Raw genomic sequence first — 11,552 nt, forward strand, 5'->3', positions numbered from 1 at the left:
TCTTATCGAGCCAGCTTATGAAAATGTCTCATATTTCCAACAAACTACTTAGTGTGACTTTTTGGGGGGGGCGGATAGGATGGGGGTGAAACTCCATTTCTCCCTGCTCATCCTCATTTTCTTTCAGATGCAAATGAATGCGAGGCCAAACCGTGTGTAAATGCCAAATCCTGTAAGAATCTGATTGCAAGCTACTACTGCGACTGCCTCCCGGGCTGGATGGGTCAGAACTGTGACATAAGTGAGTGACTTTGTCTCGACTTTGCTTTTCGTGAAACTTGGGTGTTGAGGGCCCTTGCCCGTGGGTCAGTCCGCCGGCTCCAGTTCTGAGACTTCAGTGGTAAAAGGAAAACCTTATAGAGTGAGTGTTTTTGGAGAGGGCGTGATCAGTGCAGAAATGGAAACATAAACTTTATCAGGCTCATTAGCCTGTAAAACAGCCATATTCTGATAAGGTGGCTAAAAACAATGCTGTGAAGTTTCCCGAGCTGAGTCTGGAAGAATTGGGGAGGGTCCCCACCCACCCCAACTTTATCTCACGGGAAGCACACAGGAAATCTGATTTGAAGCTTTTATCTGTCCTGAGCTGACAAAGCTTTTCAATTAAGCCCAATTTCATTGTACATTGCCTCTTTAATATGATGCCTTGTTTATTTTTTAGATATTAATGACTGCCTTGGCCAGTGTCAGAATGACGCCTCCTGTCGGGTATGTAAATCTTTGCTTAAATCAAAACCTTAATGGTTGACAACAGATCTTGAGATTTCTGTGACCCTGGGAGAGCTCTGTCCCGGGAGATTTAAAAATGCAGGTGAAAAGTGAGTCTCTGGAAGTTTCACTGGGGCTCACGTTGCCCAGCCTCCTGGGAGTCATCCTGAAGGCATGCACGTAGAAATTCCTCTCACACATTTTGAGAGGCTTGGCATTTGGCTATTTCGGTGAATCAGCTGAACCGCAACAGTCATGCTAAACCGCTGAAGCTCTGTGTTTGTGGAATTCATAGGAAAAAAAGCATGTGTTTCTCCCCCCTCCTTCTCCCCTTCCAGGATTTGGTTAATGGTTATCGCTGTATCTGTCCACCTGGCTATGCAGGCGATCACTGTGAGAGAGACATCGATGAATGCGCCAGCAACCCCTGTTTGAATGGGGGTCACTGTCAGAATGAAATCAACAGATTCCAGTGTCTGTGTCCCACTGGTTTCTCTGGAAACCTCTGTCAGGTGAGCCGTGCTAGAACCTCCGATGGCCAAGTTTTTACAGCAGAGTCTTCTCCACCCCCCTCCCCCCACCCCTGACTGTGTGTCTGGAGTCTCTGGGAAATCTGTTAACGTCCCATTGACTAGGGATCTCTGCTAGACAAGTGCTGCTGGAAGGAGATTGATGAGTGATTGTCCTCATAGTGTCAGCAGTCTGTCCATCTGACTTTGTGTCCATTTTGTTCCCCCGACTCAGCTCTCGCCCACTCTGCCCAGTTTTTTCAAATGCCTACCTGGATGCTCTCTAGGACATACTGTATCTTATGCAGGGAGTTCTCCTCACTCCTGCAGATGAAGGGGTCAGACTCCAGTGTCTGCTGCCCCAGAGAAGTTAGAATCACCCCTTTTCACTTTGTTCCCTCCCCCTTCCCTGCTCCTGGTCCTCCCAGCTGGACATAGATTATTGCGAGCCCAATCCCTGCCAGAACGGTGCCCAGTGCTACAACCGTGCCAGCGACTACTTCTGCAAGTGCCCCGAGGACTACGAAGGCAAGAACTGCTCCCACCTGAAAGACCACTGCCGCACGACCCCCTGTGAAGGTACTCCCTCCCAGCCCGGCTCCTGGCTCTGCTCCAGGGCTCACTCCTCCTTCCTCATTTGTCACTGCCCCTCGGTCCTCTGAGAAGCAGGGCAGGTGAGGAGACTGAAACCCCTAACCAGACTGCTTAGGGGAGCCAGAACACATGGAAACAATCGGCACAGGCCCACCGGTGGGAGAGGATGTGAAACGCATTTAGCATTCTTGTTCTGGGGTGGGCACACTCGCAACGCTGAGACAAATTCCTCAGGGCAGCACTGTCAGTAGAACTTTCTGCAGCAGCAGCAATGTTCCATATCTGCACTGTCAGGTGCGCATGTGTGGCCATGGAGCATTTAGAGTGTGACAAAGGGCAACTATATGGAGACTCCTGTTGTACTTAATTTCAATTCATTTAAATTTAAACAGACACACACTGTTTAAATGCCCTTTTTAAAAAAAAAAAAAAAAAACACAGAAAAACCACTACAACAAAAACCTCATCTTTGCCCGCAGTTTCAACTTTGCTTGTCACAGTGTGACACGGCAGTTTGCCTGTCTTGGCCTCCAAGGTGGCTTCTTGACTTCTTACCCTCGTTGGCCCACGGGTGCCCATCTCCAGGAGAGCAGGCCTGCTGTAGGCCCTCTGCTGAGAAACGCCATGTCTTACGGGTCGGTGGCCACGCTCTGATCCCCAGTGTGTCTTCTAGTGATTGACAGCTGCACGGTGGCCATGGCCTCCAACGACACGCCTGAAGGGGTGCGGTATATTTCCTCGAACGTCTGCGGTCCCCATGGGAAGTGCAAGAGTCAGTCAGGAGGCAAATTCACCTGTGACTGTAACAAAGGCTTCACTGGAACGTACTGCCATGAAAGTAAGACCCCTGGTTGGGGAATCGGGGCACGGTGCCCCCCACCCTACACCTGCCTAGCTCGGGGAACGTTTGAGTTTGAATTGTTTCAGCTGAGACCAGTGAAGGTTTACCATTACATCTAGGGTCTAAGACTGAGTGGTGTTTAATTTATGAGGTCACTGACACCTCTGAGCCTTCGGTTTATTTTAGAATGTTCTGGAATCTTACTAGTTTGGGTGGTCCCGCTTTCTTCCTTCCCCGCTCCCACCAACTAGCTTAGACTGTGAGGGCATTAAATAAAATGGAGGCCCCTGCTTGACAAGCTGCCCTTTGAATTTGAGAAATGGTCCTGATGGAGTTGAGAATGTTGAGGTGCTGGGTGCATTTTCTCAGGAGGCAGCCTCTAGAACAGTGCCTGGCTATGGCATTACTTGTCCCTTATTTAGTTTTTTTTTCTTCCTTTCACAGATATTAATGACTGTGAGAGCAACCCCTGTAAAAATGGTGGCACTTGCATTGATGGTGTCAACTCCTACAAGTGCATCTGTAGTGACGGCTGGGAGGGAGCCTACTGTGAAACCAGTGAGTCTGTGGTCTTTTGGGGACAGACAGCTCTGGGATGCCGGGGGGGGTGGTGGGAGAACCCACAGGGGAAGCCTTTCTTTTTAGTGGAAATTGCAAAGCAAGACCGGCGGTTCCTGCCCTGGGACAGCATTGCTTGTGTGCTGTTTGCGTTTGTTAATGTTGATGACAGCCAGCCGGGGGAAACTTCTGCTGAGGAGCTATAGAATCAAACTGTGTAATTAGGATGATAAATATCCCTGCTTGCAAGGAAAGTAATCATTTTTCTGTTTTGGTTGTAATTTCTGCCCATCTTGATTGTAATTTCCCTTGGAGTGACAAAAGCCTGTCCCTCTGTCTGGCCTCACTTCTGGCATTAAAAGTAACCGAGTCGGGCTCCTTTACTCCTGGAAGAGCCTGATGGTGTTTAAGTCCTGGGATTGTGCAGCTGGTCTGGGAACGTGGCACGGAAAGCAGGGAGTAGCGGTGGCCCTGGAAAGGTGGCTCTTCAGTGCTGTGAATGGTCCTGGAAGCGTCTTCAGCTGGGTGTCTCCTCTTTGATTCTAGACATTAATGACTGCAGCCAGAACCCCTGTCACAACGGGGGCTCCTGTCGTGACCTCGTCAACGACTTTTACTGTGACTGTAAAAATGGGTGGAAAGGAAAGACCTGCCATTCACGTAAGTGGCAGCCAACTGGGGTCCCATCCCTGGTGACCCCTTCCTCTCCGTCTTCTGTGAGTGGGGCTGGCTGGGGGCTCACACTGAGATCTTTCTCCTCCAGGTGACAGCCAGTGTGATGAGGCCACGTGCAACAATGGTGGCACCTGTTACGACGAAGGGGATGCTTTCAAGTGCATGTGCCCTGGAGGCTGGGAAGGAACGACCTGCAACATAGGTAACTTTCTGCCCCAGGTGGGATTTGCAGTGGGTGTGGCCACCTGAGCACCCATGACTGTTTTCTGGGGTCTGGTTCTTGCCCCTCCAGACTTTCTTTGAATCCTCAGGGAGAGTGATCCTGTCTGCTCTTGTCTTGTAGCCCGAAACAGTAGCTGCCTGCCCAACCCCTGCCATAATGGGGGCACCTGTGTGGTCAACGGCGAGTCCTTCACGTGTGTCTGCAAAGAAGGCTGGGAAGGGCCCATCTGTACTCAGAGTGAGTGTCCTCCCACCCGCCTTGAACTCGGCGAGGGCTACAGGAGCACATCCTGACACCCTCGGGGACTGGCAATGGAAACCAGAAGCAGAGCTGTTTGATCTCTGCTCCTGCATCACCTGGGTCTGTTCTAATGACTTGATGGGATGCAGCCCTGACCTGGGCATGAGAAAGTCGCCGAGGAGATAAGTGGAGACAGATGGCGTCTCGGTTCCCAGCTCTGGACTGAGCAGCAGCCTGCCTCCTCCCATTCTCACACCCCCTCCCCGCCCCTACCAGGGCCTCTTCCTGTGTACATGTGTCCCACGGAGAATGGAACAAAGTGTGGTGCAGGCCTGGTTCCAATTGAGCCGAGGTCTTAAGCACATTTTGCCTAGTGTTAACTGTGACTTTATCATTTGGGTGTTATGGAAATAAGTGGTGTTTTTACTTAGGGCTAAGGCTGCTCTCCCTCTTGCAAGCCTCGCTGTTAAGTTGTCTTTTTGCTTTGCAGATACCAATGACTGCAGTCCTCACCCCTGGTAAGTGTGACCACCTTTTAAGCCGGCACTTGTTGGCTGTAACGTGCATGCACCTCACCGGGGGATCTTGTTTAAAAGGCAGCTTCTGATTCAGGAGATCTGGGGTGGGGCTGCAGACCCTGCCTTTCTAACAAGCTCCCAGGCGATGCCAATCCTGCTGGTCCGTGCACTGCACTTGAATTAGCCAGGTTGTGTCTTCATTTAGAGCGGTGATTCTCAACCCTGGCTGTGCAGGAGAATCACCTGGGGAGCTTTTCTCAGTCCCAGTGCCCGGGCTGCAGCCGAGGCCTGTGAAATTAGACTCTCTGAGGGTGGGACCCAGGCATCAGTATTTTTAAAGTTCCCCAGGCAGTGTGAGAGCTGCTTGATGGTAACTGGCGTGGCAGCCTCTGATGAACTGGCAGCCAGACTTGGGGATCGAGACATTCGTAACTGACATGGTCTTTCCTTTCCTCTTAGTTACAACAGTGGCACATGTGTGGATGGAGACAACTGGTACCGGTGTGAGTGCGCCCCTGGTTTTGCTGGGCCTGACTGCAGAATAAGTAAGGACCGCCCCTCACTGGTTTGCCCAGTGGCCTTATTCCCCTACTGCACCCCTCAGCTTGAGACCTTTCATCTTTAAAACAATGAAGGCCAGGGTTCCCTTTAAATAGCCCTGATAGGCGAGTAATCTCCTACCTCCAGCTGGGACTAAGATGCCTCTGGCTGGATCCTCCCAGGTACTTGCTGGTCCTTCCCCGGGTGGCGCAGCCCTCCTCATCCTAGGGGAGGGAGCACCAGCCACAGAATTTGATGATTGATCTACTCTGAGGCCCTAAAGAAAGAGTGTGCTTTTCCCCTATGACTAACATGAAATTATGGGCAAGTGGACATTAACCACAGCTACACTGGCGCAGGACAGCTAACACCACTGAAAGGGACAAGGGCTGTAGTTTCCCAAGGCTTGATCGGGCCCTGGTGAAAGGATTAAAACAGAAAATGGGGGCAGGCAGTACAGTTTTTCAGGAAGCGTAAAGTTGATTCTTTATTTTGAGGCTTTTTCCTATTTTTTTACTGCCCTTTCTTTTATTAAAAAAAGGTGATAGAATAATTGTATTTTTTCTTGTCCCCAGATTATTTGAAATTTTGCTGGTACTTGAGATCCCCAAGTCTGATTGGCCTTTAGCACTAGATGGGGCTGTGTTGTATCTATTTCGTGCTTCTAAATCAGGGGTGGGCAGACTTCAGCCCGGGGGCCAAATCTGGCCTGCCTGTTTTTGTAAATAAAGTTTTATTGGCACATTCGTTCATGTATTGTCTAGGGCTGCTTTCATGCTATGATAACAGACTTGATTAGTCAACAAAGACCACATGGCCAGCAAATCCTAAAGTATTTGCTATCTGACCCTTTCAAGAACTTTGCTAGCCCTTGCTCTAGATTGTATATCAGAAGAAAGGGGACTTATTTAAAATTTGCTGCCTCCTGAGCTGATTCTCAGCTGTCAGAAGTCAGACTAGTGGTGATTTCAGGGCCAGTGGCTGGTGGAGGCTTTTGTAGTATTGAGCTGTTTCTTTATTTGGCTGCTGGTTACCTGATGAAAATTCATACTTACAACTCATATGCTTTTCTCTCTGCATGTTATATCAGTAAAAACTTAGGAAAACATGGCTGCCTCCCATTGGAGCCTAAACTTGAACTCCATTTCTCCTAGACATCAACGAATGCCAGTCTTCACCTTGTGCCTTTGGGGCGACCTGTGTGGATGAGATCAATGGCTACCGGTGCATCTGCCCCCCGGGGCACAGTGGTGCCAAGTGCCAGGAAGGTACGTGGGCCAGGCCCTAGCTGCCCGAGTGTCCTGTGGGGCGAGCAGGCACAGCAGTCACCATTTGACTGTGAGTGGCTCCTGTGCTCAGGGAGAAAACGGCACATACAGTGGGAACCTAGAGAAGGGGAAGCTTGAGGGGTCCCCTAAAAACAGGGTAGGTGTTGTTTTTAGTCAGGTTTTGCTGAAGTTACACCATGTAACAAACCATCCCAGAACTTGTGGCACATTTACTTGTATCGCTCGTGGGCATGCAGGGTGGGCAGAGTGCTGTGTGCTGCAAGTTGAACTCGGGTCCATTCTGTGTGTCTCCTCGCCGTCCCTGGACCAGCAGCTGCATCTGGGGCACGTTCTTTTTTTGGCAGATGGCAGGCTTGCAAGAGACTAAGCTCACCTGTGAGAGACTCTGCTCACATCCCATTCCCTAGCGTTGCATGGGCCAAAGCAGGTCACGTGGCCGTACACCCAGGGAGGGAGAGAAGTACACTTGGCCCTTGTGGGAGGAGCTGTGTTGTCATGTGGCAAAGGGCACGTGTGTAACCATTTCCTAACAGGGAGGGAGTGAAGAACTGAGAGATCCGGCCACAGAAAAGGAAACTCCTTCCGTTCACGCATTTCCACCTTTCAGTTTCAGGACGACCTTGCATCACCATGGGGAGTGTGATCCCAGATGGGGCCAAGTGGGACGACGACTGCAATGCCTGCCAGTGCTTGAACGGGAGGATTGCCTGCTCAAAGGTACGCGTTGGGGCTGCGCAGGTCACCTGTGTTCTGGAATCGCTGGTGGGCCTTTCTCCTAAGCTGCCCGCTCCTGTCTCCCTCTCTCCAGGTCTGGTGTGGCCCTCGACCTTGCCTGCTCCACAAAGGGCACAGTGAGTGCCCCAGCGGGCAGAGCTGCATCCCTATCCTGGATGACCAGTGTTTCGTCCGGCCCTGCACTGGGGTGGGCGAGTGTCGGTCTTCCAGTCTCCAGCCGGTGAAGACCAAATGTTCTTCTGACCCCTACTACCAGGATAACTGCGCAAATATCACGTTCACCTTCAACAAAGAGATGATGTCACCGGTACGGAACAACTTCTTTTTCCACTTGGAGTGGTGTGTGTCTGCTTGTGCTGAGGCAGGGATGTCACAAGCTAGGATCTGGTTCTCCTAAGCCTAAATTCCTGTCTTACAGCAAAGTGCAGCTTGAATGTAGCCTAATTTCCAAGGAAACATCAGTCTTTTTTTCTTCCAGAATCTTACATGTGTGGGCTTTTATCTGTTGTTCTAGGGTCTTACCACGGAGCACATTTGCAGTGAATTGAGGAATCTGAATATTTTGAAGAATGTTTCCGCCGAATATTCAATCTACATAGCTTGCGAGCCCTCCCCTTCTGCAAACAATGAAATACACGTGGCCATTGTAAGTAGAAGACCCACTGACACTGAATTATTTGATTGTAGGGTAATTAGCAGGCTTCAGTTAGCCAGTATCGGAACAGAGCAAATACATTGAAGGAGAGCTTGACAATATGTGTGTCGTCAGTAATTTTGAATAAAGGCTGCTGAGGAGTGTTCCCTGACCTTCCAGACTGACGGTTCTTCCTTTTCCAGTCTGCTGAAGACATACGGGACGATGGAAACCCTATCAAGGAAATCACCGACAAAATTATAGATCTTGTCAGTAAACGTGATGGGAACAGCTCACTTATTGCTGCGGTTGCAGAAGTGAGAGTTCAGAGGCGTCCTCTGAAGAACAGAACAGGTAGGTGTCAGGTGGGAACATTGCTTTCTGTGATGACTGTCGAATGGATCTCATTACACCGTCCGATAAAACCACCAGGCGCGAGGAGTTACCTTGACAGTTACTCCCTCCTGAGGCCCCCATTGAACTGTTGAGAAAACTGAGGCCAGCTGATATCACCAACATCCTATGGCGATGGGCAGAGGTGGCCCTGACTTTTTCCCCTGCTAACAAGTGGTGCTCTCGCAGGCAGCCCTGAAGAACAGGCACTGTTCCCAGATCCCTCGCCAAGCCCTGGGGCAGAGCATCGCTGAGCCTTGAGTTCTTGGCAGGGCAAAGCCTCCCTTGGTGTTCTGGTGTCATGGGACAGACCGTCCTAAGGACTGTGCGACACTGGTTTGATAGACAGCTTGATGGCCCTGCAGCACATCCAGACTCCCCTTTTGACAATCTTGAGCGTCATTGTTGTAGTTAGGTGAGAAATTGGGCACATAACTGTATGGGGCATTTGAGCTATCCACACTCAGATTGGGTTTCTGATAATTTTGAAAACTGGGTCCTATAATGATCCCCCTCAGTAGCCAGACTCCCCTTGACTGAACCACAGCCGCTCTCCCTACATGGAATGGGGGAGCCTGTAGGGGCTGCTGCTCTGCCTAGTCTCTCTGGGAACAAGAGTGTCAGGGTCTCCAAGGGCCCTGGTCCCAGCACTTGGTTATCAAGCTGTGAAGTGACAACATGCAGTTGTGAGAAGGGACTTGTTCCCTTTGCCCCTGTTAGGGATGAAGGACAGGAGAAGCACTGTTGCCCTTTTGTGCCCAGGATGGCTGCTTTGCTTTTCTTCCGAGAGTTCATTGGCTTGGTGCCTGCCTTGCAGATTTCCTGGTTCCTCTGCTGAGCTCCGTCTTAACCGTGGCTTGGATCTGTTGCCTGGTGACAGCCTTCTACTGGTGCGTGCGGAAACGGCGGAAGCCCAGCAGCCACGCTCGCTCAGCCTCCGAGGACAACACCACCAACAACGTGAGGGAGCAGCTGAACCAGATCAAAAACCCCATCGAGAAGCACGGGGCCAACACGGTCCCCATCAAGGATTACGAGAACAAAAACTCCAAAATGTCAAAAATAAGGACACACAACTCGGAGGTGGAAGAGGACGACATGGATAAGCACCAGCAGAAAGCCCGGTTTGCCAAACAGCCGGCGTACACGCTGGTAGACAGAGAGGAGAAGCCCCCCAACGGCACGCCGGCAAAACACCCAAACTGGACAAACAAACAGGACAACAGAGACCTGGAGAGTGCCCAGAGCCTCAACCGCATGGAGTACATCGTATAGCAGCCTGCGGGTGCTGCCGCCACCGCTAGGTAGAGTCGAGGGCACTCGGGGCTTGTAGTTCTTTCAACTGTCGTGTCCTATTCCAGTCTGAGGCTGTTGTTGACTTAGAACCCTGTGTTAATTTAAGTTTTGACAAGCTGGCTTACACTGGCAATGGTAGTTTCTGTGGTTGGCTGGGAAGTCAAGTGCTGCATCTCACAGCTATGCAAAAACCAGTCGAGAGTGCACTGGTGCGCCTTTCCCACAGCCGACACATCTTGGATCAGGCTCCCCGGAGAATGCCCGGCCCCCAGGCCTTGAGCCTCCACTTCTGCCAGATGTCCCGATGGTGATGCGGTCTTAGGATCATAGTTTTATTTATATTTATTGACTCTTGAGTTGTTTTTGTATATTGGTTTTATGATGACGTACAAGTAGTTCTGTATTTGAAAGTGCCTTTGCAGCTCAGAACCACAGCAACTATCACAAATGAGTTTATTATTTATTTTTTTTATTGTATTTTGTTGTTGGGGGAGGGGGGACTCTTGATGTCAGCAGTTGCTGGTAAAATGAAGAATTTAAAGAGGAAAAATGTGTCAAAAGTAGAATTTTTGTATAGTTATGTAAATAATTCTTTTTTTATTAATCACTGTGTATATTTGATTTATTAACTTAATAATCAAGAGCCTTAAAACATCATTCCTTTTTATTTATATGTATGTGTTTAGAATTGAAGGTTTTTGATAGCATTGTAAGTGTATGGCTTTATTTTTTTGAACTTATTTTCTTATTACGTGTTGCCTGTAAGCCAAAATTAAGGTGTTTGAAAATAGTTTATTTTAAGACAATAGGATGGGCTTCCGTGCCTGGAATACTGGTGGAATCTTTCTTTTGTACGATGTCAGATGTTTAAAACACCTTCTCTAGCATCACTTTAAAACACGTTTTAAGGACTGACTGAGGCAGTTTGAGAATTAGTCTAGAACAGGTTTTTTTTTTTTTTTTTTTTTTCTGCTTTAGACTTGAAAAGACAGGCAGGTGATCTGCTACCCAGCAGTTTAAGGGAACAAGGTGAGCTATGACTTAACGCAGCCAAAACGTGAGTGGTTGAATATCATTGAAAATATCAAATCGTGTGAAGTTGGAAGCACACCAATCTTATTTTGTAAATTCTGATTTCTTTTCACCATTCGTATGTAATACGGAACCACTTGTAGATTTGATTTTTGTTAGCTACTGCATTTAGGGAGTATTCTAATAAGCTAGTTGAATACTTGAACCGTAAAATGTCCAGTAAGATCACTGTTTAGGTTTGCCATAGAGTATACTGCCTGCCTTAATTTGAGGAAATCAAAATGCTCTTCCCCAAGTTTAAGATCAACAAGGCTTATAAAACAGTAATTTCGTTGGTTCACCGTTGAGACCGTGAAGATACTTTGTATTGTTCTATTAGTGTTATATGAACATAAAAATGCATCTTTGATGTGTTGTTCCTGGCAATAAATTTTGAAAAGTAATATTTATTAAATTTTTTGTATGAAAACATGGAACAGTGTGGCCTCTTCTGAGCTTATGTAGTTCTGCCCGGCTCTGCGCTGGGCCTTTGCCACCCCGCTGAGTCTGTTCTGGTCATCGGGGTTTGGTCAATAGGCCGTGCTTGACGGGGCAATGGACGGACGAAGAACTGAAAGCCTTTTCAGGCACAAAATTCATCTGAAGTTCTCAAACGGTGGGGCTGCTGTGAAGCTGGAGCTGTGAGAGCCCTGTCTTGGGGGCCTTGATTCCCTTGTTATTCAACAGCAAGTGTGAATACTGCTTGAATAAACACCACTGGATTAATG

The 11,552-nt window shown here is 49.0% G+C and overlaps 1 protein-coding gene across 1 annotated transcript in view; it reads left to right on the forward strand.

Moving 5' to 3' along the window:
- JAG1 (jagged canonical Notch ligand 1) overlaps window positions 1-11,552 on the forward strand; it is a 35,350-nt gene extending 23,798 nt beyond the window's left edge. The window contains exons 10-26 of the mRNA XM_046678277.1: window positions 128-241; window positions 662-708; window positions 1,047-1,220; window positions 1,646-1,796; window positions 2,485-2,649; window positions 3,097-3,210; window positions 3,757-3,870; window positions 3,974-4,087; window positions 4,229-4,345; window positions 4,839-4,866; window positions 5,326-5,411; window positions 6,561-6,674; window positions 7,303-7,412; window positions 7,504-7,737; window positions 7,945-8,076; window positions 8,268-8,418; window positions 9,275-11,552. Coding sequence (XP_046534233.1) covers window positions 128-241; window positions 662-708; window positions 1,047-1,220; window positions 1,646-1,796; window positions 2,485-2,649; window positions 3,097-3,210; window positions 3,757-3,870; window positions 3,974-4,087; window positions 4,229-4,345; window positions 4,839-4,866; window positions 5,326-5,411; window positions 6,561-6,674; window positions 7,303-7,412; window positions 7,504-7,737; window positions 7,945-8,076; window positions 8,268-8,418; window positions 9,275-9,732 — 2,423 coding nt within the window. The 3' untranslated portion in view covers window positions 9,733-11,552. The remainder of the gene's footprint in view (window positions 1-127; window positions 242-661; window positions 709-1,046; window positions 1,221-1,645; window positions 1,797-2,484; window positions 2,650-3,096; window positions 3,211-3,756; window positions 3,871-3,973; window positions 4,088-4,228; window positions 4,346-4,838; window positions 4,867-5,325; window positions 5,412-6,560; window positions 6,675-7,302; window positions 7,413-7,503; window positions 7,738-7,944; window positions 8,077-8,267; window positions 8,419-9,274) is intronic.

This window comes from Equus quagga, chromosome 12, assembly GCF_021613505.1.
Source record: "Equus quagga isolate Etosha38 chromosome 12, UCLA_HA_Equagga_1.0, whole genome shotgun sequence".
Classification (NCBI taxonomy): Eukaryota; Metazoa; Chordata; class Mammalia; order Perissodactyla; family Equidae; genus Equus; species Equus quagga.